We start from the raw sequence: 20,353 nt of genomic DNA, 5'->3' as shown, positions 1-20,353 counted from the left end.
TTTCTGGGTGGGAGCGTCGAAGGGCCTAGGCAGCGAGTGGAGTGAGCCCACTGCCCAGTGCCAGAACTGAAAGGGTTGGGCTAATGGCTCTGCCAGGTATCACTGCTGAGGCAGGCTATTTTGGGCTCTGACACACAGCTGCCTCTAGGCAGGGGAGAACCAAGTGTTGCAACACTTGATTAGCGTGGAAACTTCCTTTCACACGGAAGCAGGATCCCAGAGGGGGTCCCTGATTGTTGGCAGCTTCCAGGACCATCTCAAGCGGTGTTTGGACCTATTTCATCTGTATCCTCCCAACTATTTGGCCTTAATTCTTCCTTGAGCTAAGCAAGGCAGAAGCTCTGCCTGCTGCCAGGAGTGGAAGGTGAAGAATTTGTTCCCAACTCCAGTTGAGGCTTTTGATTCCCTCCAAGCACTTCACCAAATCAAAGCCAGTCACAGAGAATGGAGGAGACACCTGCCCAAAATACCCACCGTCCAGAGAGATTAATGTGCTTTGTTCTTCCTGACCAAGACTCGCAACCACATTCTGAGGACACTCGAGTGCCCCTGTCTCATACATTCCAAAGGAAGCTGAAGCTATAGAGACAACAATCAATCAGGGGCTGGTGATGGTGCTTTTGGGGGTCTAGGAGAGCCCAAGGCCCTGATATTTTAAAATCTCCTCCTCGGCATCTCCAGCAAGTTGCCACTGCTGGTGAGCTGCACTGTCTGCCCCGTTGATACGATGGGTTTCTAACAGGGGACGCCATTGATGGAAGGTCTGTGAAGACAGTGCTCGGCAAACCCCTGACAGATGTCGTCTCATTTGACTCAGCAACTCAGGGCGGGGTGGGGGAAATTCATAGAATAGAAATTCATTTATTTCACAAATATATGTTGAATTTTTACTATGTGCCAGCCATAATACCTGCCGAGTCAAGCCCTCGAGGAAAAAAAAAGCCATTAATTAGTCAACGTTCGAGCTCACATTCTAATTCTCAACTTCGTGATTTGTTAATCCATCTTATAGGCGAAGAAAGCGAGGCACAGACAAGGAGCCGAGCTGAAACACTGGCTAGATGCCGGTAGGGGTCTGAGCCATCACTCCCACCTGGAGGCGCGGTCTCCATTCCTCGGAAGCCCTTGGTACGGCCCCGTTCCCCGCTGAGTTCTGGGCTGCAGCGGCAGCACTGTGCTCTAGCACTAACTCTGAAGCTGCCAGGGCAGCGTCAGCGGACAGAGGAAAAGATGCGGGGACCTGCTAGCTACCAGCACGGGTTCAGCAAGCTCAGGCCTTGGGCGGGGCGCGGAGGGTCAGGTCCCGCCCCTCGCACGACGGCCTTAAGTTTGCGCACGCGCAGGGGGTCACGCTTTCTCCGGGCGGCGGCACCGCCCCCAGCCTAGGACGTCAGCTGCGCGCGACGTGCTTTGCTATATAAATGCGGTGGCGCCTGGCGTAGGGACGCTTCGGTCCTGAGCGCTTTGGCGTTCGGTCGTTTGCCGGCGTAGCGGCCAGCGCTTGAGCCCGCCCTTGCTCTTCGCTGTGGCATGGCGGACGAGGGGAAGTCGTACAGCGGTCAGTGCTGGTCCTCGGGTCGGGAACCGGCTATCTGGGGCGCGGGTGGGCGGCGCCGGCCTAGGCCTCAGCCCCCGGGGCGTGAGGCCGCCAGGGGCCCGGCGTCCGCGGGGAGCGGCGCGCGGGGGGTCGGGGGCACTCGAGGTGGATTACCGAGTTGTTGACTCCTGGATTCCTCCTGGAATCCTGGTGTTGGGGGACTTGCGGCTCGGAGCGGGTGGCTTGGGGGTAGGGGGACGGGATTCCTTTGAACTTTGTGGGTGGTTGATGCCTGTCAGTTCGGTTTGGCGGCCTGACTCTTCCTTTAATGTGAGTTAGTGCCCTACTCGTGGGCTGCCCTGGTGCCCTATTTTTTGCTGCGTCCAGTCTGTCTTGAACCTTCGGGCCTGGGCTTTGGCTTAATATTCGAGACTTACACATCAACTGGATGTTCCAGTCTGAACACTACACTGGGTGTTAGTTCTTTGTAGTAGTTAGGAGTGCATGGTGGAGGTTGAAACCGTGAATTTAAAACTCTCCTCTTCCACCCCTTTAAAGTGGAATACAACAGTATTTCTTAAGGCGGGGGCGTGGGGGGGGATGAGATCATTCCTATCAAGTGCCTGAAGCATAGTGGCCGGTACTGGAGAACAGTTCTCAGTGAATGCTAGCTGCGCCTTCCGTGTTCTTTTTTCCTAGGGTCATTTGTTGAGATTCATTGTTTACAGAGTGCTCGGTATTAGGCAGATCTCTTTTGGGAGTTAGGGACCCATTTTAAGACGCTAGTCCTACACAGCATGAATCAGATCATATTCCTGGATTCCAGGGTCCCTGGTTAAGCACCCTAGCCTGGCACTACCACTAGAGCCTGAGTCTAGAAATTGTCTCCCGAGTTAAAGGGCGTTTCTGGCCAAGGAATCGAAGAGCTCCTCAGAAAACTTCAAAGTGGCAATTTGAGAACAAGGAGAATTTTTAGAGGATCCTTAAACTGATCATATTTGTAACTGGCATCTGTACTGTATAGACAAAGTACTGAGTGGCAGATTTCAGGTGGCTTTCAGAGGTCTGATTTGTGTTCACTTACACTTTTGGGTCTCACATTTATACATTCTGCTTCTAATTCCAGTTTCTACTTCATTTTTCAAAAGTCCTACACAGATTTCCAATAACTTTTCCTTGATGCTGACCTCCCACAGAGAGGGTTCTTTCCTGTGGACAGGTAGCGGAGTTTGCATGGAGATGGCCTGTGTAGTTAGTGTGTATCTCTTCCAATAGTTCAGAGTAGAAACTATGATTGCCACACCAAGCCGGACCAGTTACTTCTAATTTGTGTTCCTGTTTCTAACTCCAGAACATGATGATGAACGCGTTAATTTCCCTCAAAGAAAGAAAAAAGGCCGGGGTCCCTTCCGGTGGAAATATGGTGAAGGAAACCGTAGGTCTGGAAGAGGCGGTTCTGGTATTCGGTCTTCCCGCCTGGAGGAAGATGATGGAGATGTGGCAATGAGTGATGCCCAGGATGGTCCCCGAGTACGATAGTAAGTGACCAGTTGGTCTGGTTTGAATTTAGTGGCTCATGAGATTATATGGCCCTTTTACTGTCCATGTCATTTCCCTTCCTACCTGTTATAGTGAGAAATGCCAGGACTAGCTTAGTGATTGAACAATCTTAGTTTAGTCCCACCAACACAGTGCAGGAAGGTCTTTGAGAAGACTTTCCTAGCATTTGTGGTCATTTTATTCTCTGTTTACCCACAGCAACCCCTATACCACCCGACCTAACCGTCGGGGTGATACTTGGCATGATCGAGATCGCATTCATGTTACTGTGCGGAGAGACAGAGCTCCTCCAGAGAGAGGAGGGGCTGGCACCAGCCAGGATGGGACCTCAAAGAACTGGTTCAAGATTACAGTAAGTACTTTGAGAAAGTAGATGGTACAGTAGAGATAGGAGGCCATGTTCAGAGTGGAGATGTTTAATTTTATTCCACAAAAATTATTCTTTTTTTTTTTTTTTTTTTTTTTTTTTTTGAGATGGAGTCTCGCTCTGTCGCCCAGGCTGGAGTGCAGTGGCCGGATCTCAGCTCATTGCAAGCTCCGCCTCCCGGGTTGACACCATTCTCCTGCCTCAGCCTCCCGAGTAGCTGGGACTATAGGCGCCCGCTACCTCGCCCGGCTAGTTTTTTGTACTTTTTAGTAGAGACGGGGTTTCACCGTGTTAGCCAGTATGGTCTCGATCTCCTGACCTCGTGATCCGCCCGTCTCGGCCTCCCAAAGTGCTGGGATTACAGGCTTGAGCCACCGCACCCGGCCCTTTTTTTTTTTTTTTTTTTTTTAAATGGAGTCTTGCTCTGTCACCCAGGCTGGAGTGTGGTGGCGTGATCTCAGCTCACTACAACCTCCGCCTCCTGGGTTCAAGCGATTCTTCTGCTTCAGCCTCCCGAGTAGCTGGGACTACAGACACCCACCACCATGCCCGGCTAATTTTTATGTTTTAAGTAGAGACGAGGTTTCACTGTATTGGCCAGGCTGGTCTTGAACTCCTGACCTCATGATCCGCCCGCCTTGGCCTCCCAAAGTGCTGGGATTATAGGCATGAGCCAGCACACCCAGCCCAAAAATTATTCTTGTTAGCTGATTATGCCACAGTCAAGTATCTATCTTTTCTCCTAGGAATCAGTATCTTCCAACACCTTAGAGCAGGTTCAGAGAAGGGGTGGAAGAGAAATATGAAAACTGTGGTTGTGGAAGGAGTAATTCCTCTGGATGTCTTCATTTGGCTCAGGCTGAGTATGGGGCTTGGAGTCCCTGGAGTTCTCTGAGGGGCAGGCAAGGTGTAAATAATATCTTGGAAATTTTAGAATCAAAAAAAATTGATTTTTTTTTTGGAGGGATTATAAGCATAAGTGGACTGGGTACAGTGGCGCATGCCTGTAATGCCAGCAGTTTGAGAGGCTGAGGTGGAGGATCACTTGAGGCTGGGAGTTCGAGACCAGTCTGGGAAATACAGCAAGACCCCTTCTCTACAGAAAATTTTAAAATTAGCCGGGCATGGTGGTGCATGCCTGTAGTCCTGGCTATTCCAGAAGACTAAGACAGGAGGATTGCTTGAGCCCAAGAGATGAAGGCTGCAGTGAGTTATGATCGCACCACTGCACTCCAGCCTGAGTTACAGAGTGAGGCCCTGTTACTAAGAAAATATAGCAAGTGTTGGCCAGGTGTGGTGTCTCATGCCTGTAATCCCAGCACTTTGGGAGGCCGAGGCGGGTGGATCACCTGAGGTCAGGAGTTCGAGACCAGTCTGACCAACGTGGTGAAACCCCATCTCTACTAAAAATACAAATAATTAGTCAGGCGTGCCTGTAATCCCAGCTACTCGGGAGGCTGAGGCAGGAGAATCGCTTGAACCTGGGAGGCGGAGGTTGCGGTGAGCTGAGATCGTGCCATTGCACTCTAGACTGGGCAACAAGAGCGACGCTTTGTCTAAAAAAAAAAAAAAAAAAGAATATAGCAAGTGTAAGTAGACAGAAAGGAAGTTAAAGAATCTATGTATGTCTCAAGTAGAAAAGCTGGTACTGGTCCTTTCTTTAGGTAGTCTTTTAAAGTTTGGTAGAAGGTATAGAAGGGATTGTATTGGGTCTGCTATTCAGCCTTACTTATCGTTCCCTTCTTTTATCTTTCTCTCATTGCTAGATTCCTTATGGCAGAAAATATGATAAGGCATGGCTCCTGAGCATGATTCAGAGCAAGTGCAGTGTGCCCTTCACCCCTATTGAGGTAAGACAAGGCCTGAGTGGCTGGCTGGCCAGGCATCCGGGATGGTGAAGGGGCAAGCTGGACTCCCAGTGTAATGCCCCTCCCCAAGGGTCTCTGGACTCCCAGTGTAATGCCCCTCCCCAAGGGTCTCTGGACTCCCAGTGTAATGCTCCTGTTTCCTCTTGCAGTTTCACTATGAGAATACACGGGCCCAGTTCTTCGTTGAGGACGCCAGCACTGCCTCTGCATTGAAGGCTGTCAACTATAAGATTTTGGATCGGGAGAACCGAAGGGTGTGTTTAAAGGGCCTGGCTTGGCTGGAGGTGGAAGTTGGTGCTCAGAGCAGGGACTGGGTCTTGGTCTGAGGTCTTGCGGCTTAGGCTTCTCTCGAGTTTTCTGTGCCCTTTGTGTCTTCCCTCCAGATATCTATCATCATCAACTCTTCTGCTCCACCCCACACTATACTGAATGAACTGAAGCCAGAACAAGTAGAACAGCTAAAGGTGAGGCAGGCTCAAATTAGATGTTTCCAACCCAGTCTTACCACTTCTCACAACCCCACCCCACTCATACCACCCCAGTGACCACTAAACCCTTCTTTTACCTCTGTAGCTGATCATGAGCAAACGATACGATGGCTCCCAGCAAGCCCTTGACCTCAAGGGCCTCCGTTCAGACCCAGGTTGGTTGACAGCAGTAGTTCTCAGATAGGTGGTGACAAGGTGGAATCTGTCAGGGAGGGAAAGTTTGAGGATGTTTTACTGCTAATGCTGCCCTGGGCAAGCCCTTCAGCCTTTCCTTTCCTTCCCTTCTGCTTCCTGAAGATTTGGTGGCCCAAAACATTGATGTTGTCCTGAATCGCAGAAGCTGTATGGCAGCTACCCTGAGGATCATTGAAGAGAACATCCCTGAGGTAAGGCCTTTGGCCCAGTATTAGGCATGAGGAAGCAGGGTGGGTTAGATAGGATGTGGCTGGAGGGCAGATTCGTCTCTGATCCACTTGGTGGTGGTGCTTCCTCTAAACTCCTTTCTCCTCACAGCTGTTGTCCTTGAACTTGAGCAACAACAGGCTATACAGGCTGGATGACATGTCTAGCATTGTTCAGAAGGCGCCCAACTTGAAGATCCTAAACCTTTCTGGAAATGAAGTGAGAATTGATCGCTCGGCTATATTTTTGAAGGGATGGGTAGAGGGTGTAGAGAGTTTGTCCGGTGATGGCAAGAGGCAAGAGAGAAAACTTGGGCCAGATGTGCTGGTTTGCGACTGTAATCCTAACACTTTGAGAGGCCAGGGCAGGAGGATCACTTAAGGCTAGGAGTTCGCATGCCTGTAGTCCAAGCTGCTCCTGGGGGCTGAGGTGGGAGGGTTGCTGGAGCGCAGGAGTTCAAGGCTGCAGTGAGTTATGATTGCGCCGTTGCATTCTAGCCTGAGCAACCTGTTTCAAAAAAATTTTTTTAATTTAAAAAATAAATTAGTCAAGCATGATGTCATATGCCTGTAGTCCTAGATACCCAGGAGTCTGAGGTGGGAGGATCTCTTGAGTCCACGAGTTTGAGGCTGCAGTGAACTATGATCATGCCACAGCACTGAACTTGGGTGACAGAGTGAGACCCTGTCCCCCCCAAAAAAAAGAAAATTTTAAGAGATTAAAAAAGAAGATTTCAGAGCTAAGCATAGGGGCTGGAGGTATGGGGATCCAGCTGGCTGTCTTCACCAGGGTCTCCTCCCTTTTTTCCTTCTACCATTTGCAGTTGAAGTCTGAGCGGGAGTTGGACAAGATAAAGGGGCTGAAACTAGAAGAGCTCTGGCTCGACGGAAACTCCTTGTGTGACACCTTCCGAGACCAGTCCACCTACATCAGGTCAGTTGTAGCCTGTGTCTCCCCTCCTGGGGACCTTCACCCCCTGGGAGGCTGAGCTAATGCATCCTGACCAGGGCCGGTCTGCGGAGATGTGCAGCCCTGAGCTGGAACCACCTGTCCTTTGGGAGGATCACGTGCTCCCCACTTTGGTCTGTCTATGTCTTCCAGCTTTGTCCTGAGATCCTTTCTCTTCTCTTCTGACCTGACTATCTGTTTGCTGGGTCTGTGGCTTTTCTCTTTCTTCCTGAACACAACCTTTTCTAGAATCTCCCTACCCTGTTGTTCCAGGAAAGGCATCTCTCCTTTCTACTCTGACCAGAGGGTATTTTGTACATACCCTATAGATGGGGTTGCCTTATACCAAGAGCCTGGTGTCTGTGGGCTGAGGAAGCCCTCCCTACCTGGGACTTCCTTACTGAGATGGGCCTTCCGTCCTTTGTATTGTGATGGTCCCTCTTGCCCTTGCGGGAAGAGGGACCCTTTTCTCAGGATCCACTTGCCCAGGGTTGTTGCCTGGGCATTCCTGCCCATGCTGAGGTTGAGGCCTCCTAGGGGCTGGTGGCATGCAATCTGTCTATCTTGCCCAGTGCTGTGAGCTGGGCTCTCCCTGAAGAAGAAACCTGGGTTCCCGAAGACGTGATCAGAGCTGGGGCCCCGCCAGCAGGCGAGGGAATCCCAAGGCAGGTGCTGGGCGTGGAGGCCACGGGGGCATAGGCTACTAAGGAGACAGAGAACTGACCCCCTCGGGGGCGCTGCCTCTCCCTCACTCACACACTGCACGTCACCCTGTTTGGCCCCGGTGGATGGCTGGTTAGCCAGAGACGGGTAAGATTCCTCAGGGAAGGAACAACCTAAGACAGGCACAGTCGCAGAGGGGCCATCAGGAGATAACTTGGGGGCAACAGAGGTGGGGCATGGACCCTCACCCCCACAATCCTGCAAGGGCCTGAACCCTCACACCTTCTGAGGGAGGTCTCCTGCCCCCATGGCTGCTTTGCTCCCCACGCCCAGTTCAGATCGGGACCCAGGTAGCTGACAGAGACCTGGCCAACAGCAAGTGCCCACTCACCACAGCAAGGATTTGTTTCTCATTTCTACCTTGGACCACAGGGATGGGGCAGCTGAAAGAAAGGGCTGTGTCAGTTTCTCCCTTTTTTCCCTCATTTTTCTAGATGCTTTTTTGCCTTGTAGTTCTTTTCCGTTTTTCTTTGCTTTCTCTTTCTTTTTCTTCTCTGTCTCCTATACCTCCTCATCTCTCCCTTGCCCCTGCCCCATCTTGCCTTTTTCTCTTTTTCCTCCTTTTCCTCTCCTTTCTTACTCCTTGGCTTCTCCTCTTCCTGAGCCCCACCTGCTCATCTCCCTGCCCCAACATCCTGTGCCATCCCTGTGGTGTGTTTGGGTCTTGGCCAAGGCCAGACCTGGCAGAACTGATGGATACCTGGTGAGGCAGCGGAGCCCCTGGGCTCCCACCCCATTCCCTCCTCCCGGGGCTGCACAGGTGAGTAGGTGGAAGGTAAGGGGGGCAGGGAGGGGAAAGAGGTCCTGGGCTTAAAGCCTAGGCTTGGAGTACTGCTCCTTGACACTCAGGGTCAGGCAGAGAGAAAAGAGACAGCCTTCAAGGCAGTCCATGTCTGGGTGCCCCGGGTCAGGTGGGGAGTGGGGCCATTTTTCCCTGAGCACAGGCTGGGAGGGAGTGGAGGGATGAGCAGGATGGGATGGGCTGTCCCTCGGGTTTGGTATATTTGCTCCTAGAGCAGCCCAGGAGGCACGGTGGCTCTGAAGCATCACTCACTTCTGTCCCGTTCTTGACAGCGCCATTCGCGAACGATTTCCCAAGTTACTACGCCTGGTAAGTCCATAATTTTTTCATTCTAACAAGCACAGTGTCTCCCACTCACAAGGATTCCTGGATAGTTTTCTTTTCTTTTTATTTATTTTTTTTTTGAGGCGGAGTTTCACTCTTGTCGCCCAGGTTGGAGTGCAACGGCGCGATCTCAGCCCACCGCAACCTCCGCCTCCCAGGTTCAAGCAATTCTCCTGCCACAGCTTACTGAGCCTGAGTAGCTGGGATTACAGGCACGTGCTACCATGCCTGGCTAATTTTTGTATTTTTAGTAGAGACAGGGTTTTACCATGTTGGCCAGGCTGGCCTCAAACTCCTCACCTCAGGTGATCCATCCACCTTGGCCTCCCAAAGTGCTGGGATTATATGCGTGAGCCACCTTGCCGGGCCCTTTTTTTTTTTTTTTTTTGATGGAGTCTTGCTCTGTTATCCAGAGTGCAGTGGTGCAATCTAGACTCACCGCAACCTCCGCCTTCTGGGTTCAAGCAATTCTCCTGCCTCAGTCTCCCGAGTAGCTGGGATGACATGCATGTGCCACAACGCCCGGCTAATTTCTTTGTGTATTTTTAGTAGAGACGGGGGTTTCACCATGTTGGCCAGGATGGTCTTGAACTCCTGACCTCAACTAATCCATCCACCTTGGCCTCCCAGTGTGCTGGGATTACAGGCGTGAGCCACTGCGCCCAGCCTAGATTCCTGGATACTTTTCATGATGCTTTTATACGTGACTTCTGATCCTTCTCTCTCAGTTCTTTAGTCTACTTATGCATCCAGCCTTTTTCTCTCTGGTTTAAACTGTCAACTTTCTTTTTTGTTTTTTGAGACAGGGTCTCGCTCTGTCATCCAGGCTGGAGTGCAGTGGCACAATCGTAGTTTACTGCAACCTTCGCCTGCCAGGCTCAAGTGATCCTCCCCCTTCAGCCTCCCAAATAGCTGGGACTACAGGCACACACCACCATGCCCAGCTAATTTTTGTTTTTTTTTTTTTGTAGAGATGGGTTTTGCCATGTTGTCCAGGCTGGTCTAAAACTCCTGGGCTCAAGCCATCTGCCTGCCTCGGCCTCCCAAAGTTCTGGGATCACAGGTGTGAGCCACTGCCCAGTCTACACTGTCAACTTTTACTTCCTTTCCACAGGATGGCCATGAGCTACCCCCGCCAATTGCCTTTGATGTTGAAGCCCCCACAACGTTACCGCCCTGCAAGGTAGGAAGCATGGACTGAGTAAGACTTTATGTATGGAGAGAATACTACTTCCATGTTCCTAGTATCTTGTTTGATTTCAGGGAAGCTATTTTGGAACAGAAAACTTGAAGAGTCTGGTCCTGCACTTCCTACAACAGTAAGTATCCCAGGGCCCCCTCTCCCCACCCCGGGGTTGGCAGGGAAAGGTGGGCAGACCCAGGTACACCTCAGCCGCACTCTTGTTTTTTTTTATTTGTTTGTTTGTTTTTTGGACAGTGTCTCACTCTGTCACCCAGGCTGGAGTGCAATGGTGTGATCTTGGCTCACTGCAACCTCTGCCTCCCAGGGTTCAAGTGATTCTCCTGCCTCAGCCTCCCCAGTAGATGGGACTACAGGCGTGTGCCACCACACCTGGCTAATTTTTGTATTTTTCATAGAGACGGGGTTTCATTGTGTTGGCCAGGCTAGTCTCCAACTCCTGACCTCATGATCCACCAGCCTTATCCTCCCAAAGTGTTGGGATTAGAGGCATGAGCCACCGCGCCTCTTTGTTTGTATTTTTAGTAGAGACAGGGTTTCGCCATGTTGCCCAGGCTGGTCTTGAACTCCTGGGCAAAAGCTGTTCATCCACCTCAGCCTCCCAAAGTGCTGGGATTACAGACATGAGCCTCCATGCCCGGCCACAACTCACTCTTGGGAGCTACTGGGTCCTTTTATGGCTCTAGACCACATAGTCCATACTTTCTCTTTTGATTTTCCCATAGGTACTATGCAATTTATGACTCTGGAGATCGGCAAGGGCTCCTGGATGCCTACCATGATGGGGCCTGCTGTTCCCTGAGCATTCCTTTCATTCCTCAGAACCCTGCCCGGTGAGTATCACATCCCAGAATTTCCCCGGGACCACTGGGTTTCCCAGCAGATACAAGGCAGCACCTGCTGGCAGCACTGCTCTGAACACCACGTCCATTCCTCTTATTCCCCCAGAAGCAGCTTGGCAGAGTATTTCAAGGATAGCAGAAATGTGAAGAAGCTTAAAGACCCTAGTAAGTGTGTGATATGAACAAAATACGATGGGAAAAGGGCATGGGAAGGAATCAGTCATAGAACTCAGGGGTGTGTGGCAGCACCACTGAGCTTTCTCCTCCACCCACAGCCTTGCGGTTCCGGCTGCTGAAGCACACGCGTCTCAACGTTGTTGCCTTCCTCAACGAGTTGCCCAAAACCCAGCATGACGTCAATTCCTTCGTCGTAGACATAAGCGCCCAGACAGTAAGCTCCTGTTGGTGCCCTGACAGAAGCCTAAAATTGGGGTGGGGGTGGCATTTCATAGACAAGGGGGGGCACTCAGGCTCTGAGAAGTGTACATTGTACCCGATGCTGCCTCTCTTTCAGAGCACACTGCTGTGTTTTTCTGTCAATGGAGTCTTCAAGGAAGGTAAGAATCTTTGGAGTCCTGAGTTTGTAGCATGGTCCCACCCCCAGCTGGAATTTTCCTCAGCACTCTTAGCTTCCCAGCTACTTTCTCTCCCATTTTCTTTTTGAGTGCCTTCTCCCATTCTGAACCCAAGCCGTCTTGGCTTGGCCTAGTTCTCCACCTGTCCTTTCTGGATATGGGAAAAGCCTGGGGATTAGGAGGACTTTGGAGTCAGGCAGTTCTTAGTTTCCATCCCAGTTTTGGTTGTGTGGGGCTGTGGACAAGTAACATTACCTCTAAGACAGATTCTTTATTTGTAAGTTGGGGTTAAGTAATAGCCATCTCATAGTGGTGCTATAGGAAGTAACTGAAGTGACTTTACAAGTAATTACTTTTTTTTGAGACGGAGTCGTACTCTGTCACCAGGCTGGAGTGCAGTGACGCAGTCTTGGTTCACTGCGACCTCCGCCTCCTGGGTTCAACTGGTTCTCCTGCCTCAGCCTCCCAAGTAGCTGGGACTATAGGCGCACACCACCACGCCCAGCTAATTTTTGTATTTTTAGTACAGACGGGGTTTCGCCATGTTGGACGGGACCCACCTGCCTTGGCCTCTCAAAGTGCTGGGATTATAAGCATGAGACGCCGCGCCCGGCCGCAGTCATTACTATTGTCCTTTCTGACCCGGCCCTTCAGCCCACCTCTGCTTCCCTCATGCCCGTACATACTTAATCATCCCTCTCTGACCCGCTAGGATTCTTTGTATCAAAGAAGACCGTGATTCAAGAAGCCGTTTGTAAACATAAAGCACTAGTGACCCTAAGGTGTCGTTGCTGTTCTCATTGCAGTGGACGGAAAGTCCCGGGATTCTTTGCGAGCCTTCACCCGGACGTTCATTGCTGTTCCTGCTAGCAATTCAGGGTAAATATTCTGCTTTTCACGTTGGATACCAGTCCTAATCATGGCCAACAGTGTGGTGATTGGAAGGTAGAGTCAGTCTTTGGGGTGATTTCAGAAAGGCAACAGGAAATCAGAGAAAGCTCACATAGTAGTTAAGAGCCAGTTAGTTAATAGCTTGGCTCTGGAATTGTACCGTCTGGGTTTTCACCCTGGCTCCACTACTTCCAGCAAGTAGGCTGCTGCCTCATCTGAAAATTCATTTAACAATATTCACTTCCTAAGTTTGTCGTAAGGATGAATAAAAGAGCTAAGAACTGTCCATGGGTTGGGAGAACTCTAGTGTGTTTGGTAGATAATCCTTCCAAACATTGATTCCATGGGAGGGGATAAATGATAAAAGGTAACAATAGCTAAGAGTGGGAGGGGGGGACCTTGTGGATATTGAAAGAATCAGAGAGTAGGAATGACGTTGGGAGGATGACGTTATTTATCTGTCTAGCTTTTTAAGTGCTCTTTGTCCTCAAGGCTATGTATTGTAAACGACGAGCTATTTGTGCGGAATGCCAGTTCTGAAGAGATCCAAAGAGCCTTCGCTATGCCTGCACCCACGCCTTCCTCCAGCCCAGTGCCCACCCTCTCTCCAGAGCAGCAGGAAATGTTGCAAGCATTCTCTACCCAGTCTGGCATGAACCTCGAGTGGTCCCAGAAGTGAGTACTGGGCATGTGTAGGATGCGGTGAACTGAAGTAGGGCCAGTAGTAAATAATGAGAGCTCCCGATGGTTTTTTGTGTGTGTGTTTTTGTTTTCTTTATAGAGACAAGTTCTTGCTCTGTCATCCAGGCTGGGGTGTAGTGGTGATCATAACTCACTGTAGCCTCTAACTGCTGAGCACAAGCTATCCTCCCACCTCAGCCTCCAGAGTAGCTGGGCCTACAGGCATGTGCCACCTTTTTTTTTTTTTCTTTTTGAGATGGAGTCCTGCTCTGTTCCCAGGCTATAGTGCAGTGGTGCGATCTTGGCTCATTACAACCTCTGCCTCCCAGGCTCAAGCAATTCTCCCGCCTCAGCCTCCCAAGTAGCTGGGATTACAGGCACATGCCACCATGCCTGGCTAATTTTTTGTATTTTTTTTTTTTTTGGGGGGGTAGAGACGGGGTTTCACCATGTTGGCCAGGCTGGTCTCGAATTCCTGACCTCGTGATCTGCCCACCGTGGCCTCCCAAAGTGCTGGGATTACAGGCATGAGGCACTGCGCCCAGCCAGATTTTTATTTGCTTGTTTGTTTTGAGACAGGGTCTCACTGTGATACCCAGGCTGGAGTACAGTGGTGTGATCACAGCTCACTGCAGCCTCAACTGCTAGGGCTCAGGTCATTCTCCCACCTCAGGTACCTGAGTAACCTGAGTAACTGGGATTACAGGCATAGGCCACAGCACCTGACTGATTTTTCTGTTTTTTTTTTTTTTTTTTTTTTTTTTTTTGAGACGGAGTGTTGCTCTGTCGCCCAGGCTGGAGTGCAGTGGCCGGATCTCGGCTCACTGCAAGCTCCGCCTCCTGGGTTTACGCCATTCTCCTGCCTCAGCCTCCCGAGTAGCTGGGACTACAGGCGCCCGCCATCTCGCCCGGCTAGTTTTTTGTATTTTTAGTAGGGACGGGGTTTCACCGTGTAGGCCAGGATGGTCTCGATCTCCTGACCTCGTGATCCACCCGTCTCGGCCTCCCAAAGTGCTGGGATTACAGGCTTGAGCCACCGCGCCCGGCCGATTTTTCTGTATTTCTTTGTGGAGATGGGGTTTTGCCATGTTGCCCACCTAGGCCTCCCAAAGTGCTGGGGTTATAGGTGTGAGTTACCATGCCTGGGTTCCTGAAATTTCAAAAGGCAAAACTTTTGGCTGCTTAAAAAAACCTAATAGTTGGCCAGGCGAGGTGGCTCACATTTGTAATCCCAGCACTTTGGGAGGCTGAGGCATGCATGTCATGAGGTCAGGAGATCAAGACCATCCTGGACAACATGGTGAAACCTCGTCTCTACTAAAAATACAAAAATTAGTGGGGCTTGGTGGTCCATGCCTGTAGTCCCAACTACTCGGGAGGCTGAGGCAGGAGAATTGCTTGAACCCGGCAGGCAGAGGTTGCAGTGAGCCGAGATCGTGCCACTGCACTGCAGCCTGGTGACAGAGCAAGACTCCGTCTCAAAAACAAAAAACCAAAAAACCCTGATAGTCTACAAAAAATTTACCTGTGCATAAATTAGCATAAAGATTTTTAAAGGTTGCCGGGCGCAGTGGCTCACGCCTGTAATCCCAGCACTTTGGGAGGCCGAGGTGGGCGGATCACGAGGTCAGGAGTTCGAGATCAGCCTGGCTAACATAGTGAAATCCGTCTCTACTAAAAATACAAAAATTAGCTGGGCATGATGGTGGCACCTGTACTCCCAGCTACTCGGGAGACTGAGGCAGGAGAATGACTTGAACCTGGGAGGCAGAGGTTGCAGTGAGCCGAGATTGCGCCATTGCACTCCAGCCTGGGCAGCAGTGAGACTGCGTCTCAAAAAAAAAAAAAATTGTTAAAGGCAAATGGAAGTTCCTTTTCATATACTGTTCTGCAACTTAGTTTCTTTACTTACACCATGAACATCTTTCCCTATCACTGTAAAAACTATCTTGGGCTTCTTGACAGCTATTTATTATTCCTTATCTTTGATAAGCTATTGGTAGAATATTTGGACTTTTACTAATTTCTCATTTGTATAAATAGTGCAAGGATGTATAAGAATGTACATGTTTGTTGGCAAACTTGGGTGCTTTTATGGAATGGACTTCCAACTGGCATTTAGGGGTCAGAGTTCTTACAGAGCTGCCTGTTCTTCCACTCCAGGTGCCTTCAGGACAACAACTGGGACTACACCAGATCTGCCCAGGCCTTCACTCATCTCAAGGTAAGGTCTGCAAATACAGTAACAAAAAGACTAGGATCTCTGGGCCTTCCGGAGGTCAGGTTAGCCGGGGTTGCTGAGTGGGGATGGTAGACCTGCCTCTACTGACCTTCATTTTTCTCCAGGCCAAGGGCGAGATCCCAGAAGTGGCATTCATGAAGTGATTGTAGTCATGCCCCAGAAGCAGCTCCCCCTGTAAATAGTCCTTGGATATTACCGTCTGGTTGTCGTCTGTCATCTCCTCCTGTGTGGCCCTAGGCCGCCCCGTGACTGTGACCGAGGGAGGGAGGGCTGCCTGATCCCTCTCCTCGCCTGCCCTGGAAGCCTTCAGAAGATTGAGCCTCACTGATGCCCGGAAGCCAAAGCTTACTTTGTAGAACTGACACTAAACTACCCGAAGGACTTAGGTGCTTTGTGTACTTAACCCCAGGACCTCCTTACTTTTTAATATAAAGAGTGATGTTGTATTTTGTGTTCTGCGTTCTGGATTGGTTGTCTCCTCCCAGCCCTGAGCGGGAGGGCGGGCCTTCTAGCGGGGGCGCCCAGGGAGGGCGGAAGGCGGCTCCGCGACAGGAAGTCCCACCCCGGAAGTCGGCTGGCCATGGCGGTGCCTTGGAGGCGGTGGCCCACTGGGCTGCTTACTGTGCTGCGACCCCTGCCCACGCCCCGGCCCCTGCAAGGCGCGACGCTGCAACGGGATGTGTTGCTCTTTGAGCATGATCGGGGCCGCTTCTTCACCATCCTCGGGCTGTTCTGCGCGGGCCAGGGCGTCTTCTGGGCCTCCCTGGCTGTGGTAGCCGTGTCCCGGCCCCCGGTCCCGGTGAAGCCTCTGGATGCGGAGGTCCCAAACCGCGGCCCCTTCGACCTGCGCTCCGCTCTCTGGCGCTATGGTCTGGCCGTCGGCTGCGGCGCCATTGGTAAGACGTGGGCTGGCTTCCCACTATGGCAACGTGGGGTGACGGGACACGACCTTCTCTATACAGGCAGGGAGAGTCGGGGGCTCCCTATACAAGAGTGGTGGGCGGGCTTAACCCTACAGAAATTCGAAACACTGGCCGGGCGTGGTGGCTCATATGCTGGGAGGCCGGAGGCGGGCGGATCACTAGGTCAGGACCTTGAGACCATCCTGGCTAACACCATGAAAACCCGTCTCTACTAAAAATACAAAAATTTAGCTGAGCGCGGTGGCATGCGCCTGTAGTCCCAGCTACGCGGGAGGCTGAGGCAGGAGAATCAATTGAACCCGGGAGGCAGAGGTTGCAGTGAGCCGAGATCACGCCACTGCACTCCGGCTCAGTCGCATTCCGGTCTCAGAAGAAAAAAAAAGCGAAACACGTGTGTCCCCGAGCGCCGTGCCCTGTCATAATCTAGGCTGAGGTCTCCCCTTTACTCTGCGACCTTGAGCAAGGTCCTTAAAGCTCTTCGTCCTCCCATTAAATGTCTACAAAAGTTGTTGGGAGGAATAACAGGATTGGGGTGTATAAGAGCTCAGTACTGCACTCCAGCCTGAGCGACAGAGCGAAACTCAATCTCAAGCTCAGTAAATATTACTTTCATCCCCAAGATTTCTTATTCAGAGGGCACTGGAAAAGTCGTTACTTAGATGTACAGTGAAAACCCCTCACCCTAATCTCTGCCCTTCCTGCAGGAGCCCTCATACTCGGTGCTGGTCTTCTCTTCTCTCTCCGGTCCGTGCGCTCAGTGGTGCTTCGAGCTGGAGGGCAGCAGGTGACCCTCACCACTCATGCCCCTTTTGGCTTGTGGGCCCATTTCACAGTTCCTTTGAAGCAGGTATCTTGCATGGCCCACCGGGATGAAGTCCCTGCCATGCTACCTCTGAAAGTCAAAGGCCGACGCTTCTACTTCCTCTTGGACAAAGCTGGACACTTCCCTAACACAAAACTCTTTGACAATACTGTGGGTGCCTACCGGAGCTTGTGAAGAAACGACCTCAAGTCACTCACCTCTCCAACAGGATAGAAACGGAACCTTGGGGAGCCAGGTGTGTTGGTTCACACCTGTTGTAATCCCAGCACTTTGGGAGGGTAAGGCAGGAGGACTGCTGGAGCCCAGGAGTTTGAGACCAGCCTGGGCAACATAGTGAGACCTTGTCTGTATTTACAAAAAAAAAAAAAAAAAAAAAAAAAGCCAATCTTAGAATGGAGTAACCACCAGGGTCACACAAGGAGGTTAAGATTCATTAACAACAAATAAAGGAGCAGTCATCCCTAGGGCAGCTGCCTAACAGTACCTCTAAGTTTCAATCCATGTCTGCTTAGCCTTCACTCCTTCCTCCTATCTAGTTGTACTTTAACATCAAAAGCTCACAAGATGAAGACAGTAATATAGTATTTTGGTACAAAAACAGCTGTAGGAAGAGGAGTAGGGGGGCCTGTCATTACGTTTCCCCCCTGAAAGGAAAACTAAGACTCCCAACATAAACAGGGCCTTGCGGGGGGCAAGAGGATTGCAGGCACTTGGGCATGGAGTCTTTGGCTGCAGGAAGCACTCTGGTTATTCTTCAGGAATGGGAAAGGCGTGGCCCAACAAGAGCATCTGTCTCAGAGCTCCACTCAGGGTCACCCCTCTCCAGAGGCCGGTGTGGGGTGGCTTCAGACTTCCACTGCACGACCTGGAGCACCAAGACCACACACCACAATACCAAATTCACCCAAGAAGAGGTCTGTGGGAGACAGGGACAGGAGTGTCAGGAATGGGACCATTTCAAATCCAGTCCATCCCACCCACACACCACTCTTAACTGCTGAATTTTAGGCTGACAACCCCCTCAGCTCCTCTCACTGGTGAGCCAAGCTCATAATACGCTGGTGAGCACCCACACAGCTACAGATACTTATGTGAATCTTTCCTTCTATCCTTGGGTCTCACTTCAGCACTGTGTAGGTTGGAGTAAAACTGCAGAGCAGTTCCGGGGGGTCTCCATGGAATTTTCTGGGCTTCAGAACAGCTGTGAGGCCAAAGAGACAGTTGTGAGAAAGGGTGATAGTTTATATCCGAGGCACACCTGTGCCCAGTGCCCTATGAGTTGAGAGCAACTGATGGGGATAAAAAGGAAATCATAGGACCCTGGTGCAGAGGGAAGGTAGCCCTAGCCAGGCTTCCCTCCCTCTCCCATTACCTAATTGTACTGTTCAGGGAGATGATGGAGTTGCAGAGAGATCTGGTGCCAAATCGAAGGATACAGGCAGACACCAAGACCAGGAAGATGGCTATAGCTGAGATGGCCAGTGCAATGCGCAGCCCTATAGAACCTCTGAGAGGGAGAGAACAAGCCTTGTGGTGGAGGCGAGGCTCAGCCTACCTCAGACCCTGGCCCTCATGGTTGGGCAGTCACCTGTGGGAGTCCTCAATGCAGCTGCTGTAGATCCAGAAGAGCAGAAGCAGGAGGCAGTAGAGGGCCAAGAGGCCAGAGGCCCCAGCTACAAAGTAGCAGAGGGATGGTGCCGAGGGATGGGATAAGGCCAGGGAGGAGCCATTCAGGGTGGCGACACCATACAGGGGACATCTACCACTGAAGGAGCCCTGTGGAGAGAAGCTGCTGAGTCCTAGATTTCAGGTTAATGCCTCTGGATGCAGTGTCTTGGTAGGTGTTAGTGATAACCTAGGCCAGGACCATTCCAGGAAGTTATTTGTGCACTGTCAGTTCCTATTTCTGGGACAGAGATATTGATGGAGAGGGCCTGTTGGGGAATCAAACCTGCAGTGGCCAGAAGGATCAAAAAATAGCCAATGACTATAGAATACAATGAGCTTCAGAGAAGCCTCATTAATTCTGGTCTTTGTGCAGAAACCTTAGAGTAAACCCAGGCCTTGTATATCCTTCAACAAATAACTACCTCTGAGGGTATTTTGTTGTTTTGTTTTTTGAGATGGAGTTTCGCTCTTGTCACCCAGGCTGGAGTGCAATGGCACGATCTCGGCTCACTGCAACCACCGCCTCCCAGGTTCGAGCGATTCTTCTGCCTCAGCCTCCCAAGTAGCTGGGATTACAGGCATGAGCCACCACACCCGGCTAATTTTTGTATTTTTAGTAGAGGCGTAGTTTTGCCATGTTGGCCAGGCTGGTCTCTAACTCCTGACCTCAAGTCATCTGCCCGCCTCAGCCTACCAAAGTGCTGGGATTACAGGCGTGAGTCACCGCGCCCTGCGAATCTCTGAGGTTTTCTCATGGTGTAAGATAGGCACACTAGTGGCTACTTTATAGGCATTAAATGAACCCATGTTCACTAACCAGATTACCTGGCTGGGGTAAAGGATGTAAATTATTGGCTTCCACCTTTACGTCAGCGTTTTCTACATCTCTTATTTTGTCATTTAATACACTGTGCTGCAATCACGTGGCATCTTGATCATCTCCACTACGCTATGCTTTATTTCTCGACAAAGCTCAGCACAAAAGGCTTCTGATTTAACGGATGGACGCAGGTTCCGCATCGACCTCTGTTTCAGAACCACAGTAAGGTCAGCAGGAGCCACGAAACCCGACTCCATCTAGTGCTTTAAGACGGCACTGACCCGTCCCTTTGGCGAGAGTACAACTTCGAAGTATGACCTGGCCCAGAGTAGCCACAAAGCGCGATTAGCCTCGCTGCATTTCAGGTACAGGCCGGTGCCAGCCGTGCCTTACCAGGTCCACCGGCTCCGAGCAGCAGCGAGCTCGGTGGGAAAGCGACAGTGGCCTCGCCACGTCAGGACCGGCCAGCTCCCGAGCCTACCTGACCCCGCCCCGCAGCCGCACCTGGGTCCGAGTCAGCGCCGCGGCCGCCACGGCCCCGCACAGGAAGGTGGCAGCAAACAGCGCAAGCTCGACGCGCTGCAGCCAGGGCAGCGCCATGGCGCCCTGACCACCAGGAAGCGCCGCCGCAGCCTCAACCCGGACAAACCCCACCTTATCCGGCGCGA

The 20,353-nt window shown here is 51.3% G+C and overlaps 3 protein-coding genes across 4 annotated transcripts; 2 read left to right on the top strand and 1 right to left on the bottom strand.

The window, feature by feature from the left end:
• The first annotated feature begins 120 nt into the window (after nucleotides 1–120).
• On the top strand, nucleotides 121–15,897 carry NXF1 (nuclear RNA export factor 1). Its single transcript, XM_010384860.2, has 22 exons — nucleotides 121–697; nucleotides 1,013–1,558; nucleotides 2,889–3,075; nucleotides 3,296–3,449; nucleotides 5,231–5,314; nucleotides 5,482–5,586; nucleotides 5,716–5,796; nucleotides 5,906–5,975; nucleotides 6,118–6,206; nucleotides 6,334–6,441; nucleotides 7,046–7,155; nucleotides 8,968–9,004; nucleotides 10,134–10,202; nucleotides 10,283–10,338; nucleotides 10,946–11,053; nucleotides 11,169–11,227; nucleotides 11,338–11,453; nucleotides 11,577–11,619; nucleotides 12,444–12,516; nucleotides 13,021–13,203; nucleotides 15,373–15,433; nucleotides 15,556–15,897. The coding sequence occupies exons 2-22, from the start codon at nucleotides 1,531–1,533 to the stop codon at nucleotides 15,592–15,594; spliced, it is 1,860 nt and encodes a 619-aa protein (XP_010383162.1). The 5' UTR covers nucleotides 121–697; nucleotides 1,013–1,530; the 3' UTR covers nucleotides 15,595–15,897.
• Nucleotides 15,898–15,961: 64 nt separating this feature from the next.
• TMEM223 (transmembrane protein 223) lies at nucleotides 15,962–17,694 on the top strand. The gene is made up of 2 exons (XM_010384864.2): nucleotides 15,962–16,347; nucleotides 17,079–17,694. The coding sequence occupies exons 1-2, from the start codon at nucleotides 16,032–16,034 to the stop codon at nucleotides 17,369–17,371; spliced, it is 609 nt and encodes a 202-aa protein (XP_010383166.2). The 5' UTR covers nucleotides 15,962–16,031; the 3' UTR covers nucleotides 17,372–17,694.
• Nucleotides 17,695–17,758: 64 nt separating this feature from the next.
• TMEM179B (transmembrane protein 179B) lies at nucleotides 17,759–20,349 on the bottom strand. Of its 2 annotated transcripts, none has more exons than XM_010384863.2 (5): nucleotides 20,190–20,349; nucleotides 18,786–18,973; nucleotides 18,570–18,704; nucleotides 18,300–18,398; nucleotides 17,759–18,113 (listed from the first exon to the last, which is right to left on the bottom strand). In XM_010384863.2, exons 1-5 carry the CDS (start codon nucleotides 20,283–20,285, stop codon nucleotides 18,098–18,100), a joined length of 534 nt encoding a protein of 177 aa, XP_010383165.1. In that variant the 5' UTR covers nucleotides 20,286–20,349; the 3' UTR covers nucleotides 17,759–18,097. The 2 variants fall into 2 exon arrangements, with proteins under 2 accessions (XP_010383165.1, XP_010383164.1); XM_010384862.2 differs by having other exon boundaries at nucleotides 18,320–18,398; nucleotides 20,190–20,348.
• Between the last annotated feature and the right edge of the window lie 4 nt (nucleotides 20,350–20,353).

The sequence above is a fragment of the Rhinopithecus roxellana genome, chromosome 15 (genome assembly GCF_007565055.1).
Source record: "Rhinopithecus roxellana isolate Shanxi Qingling chromosome 15, ASM756505v1, whole genome shotgun sequence".
Classification (NCBI taxonomy): Eukaryota; Metazoa; Chordata; class Mammalia; order Primates; family Cercopithecidae; genus Rhinopithecus; species Rhinopithecus roxellana.
The sequence above is the reverse complement of the archived record's forward strand: the minus strand, read 5'-3'. Positions and strand labels throughout refer to the sequence as shown.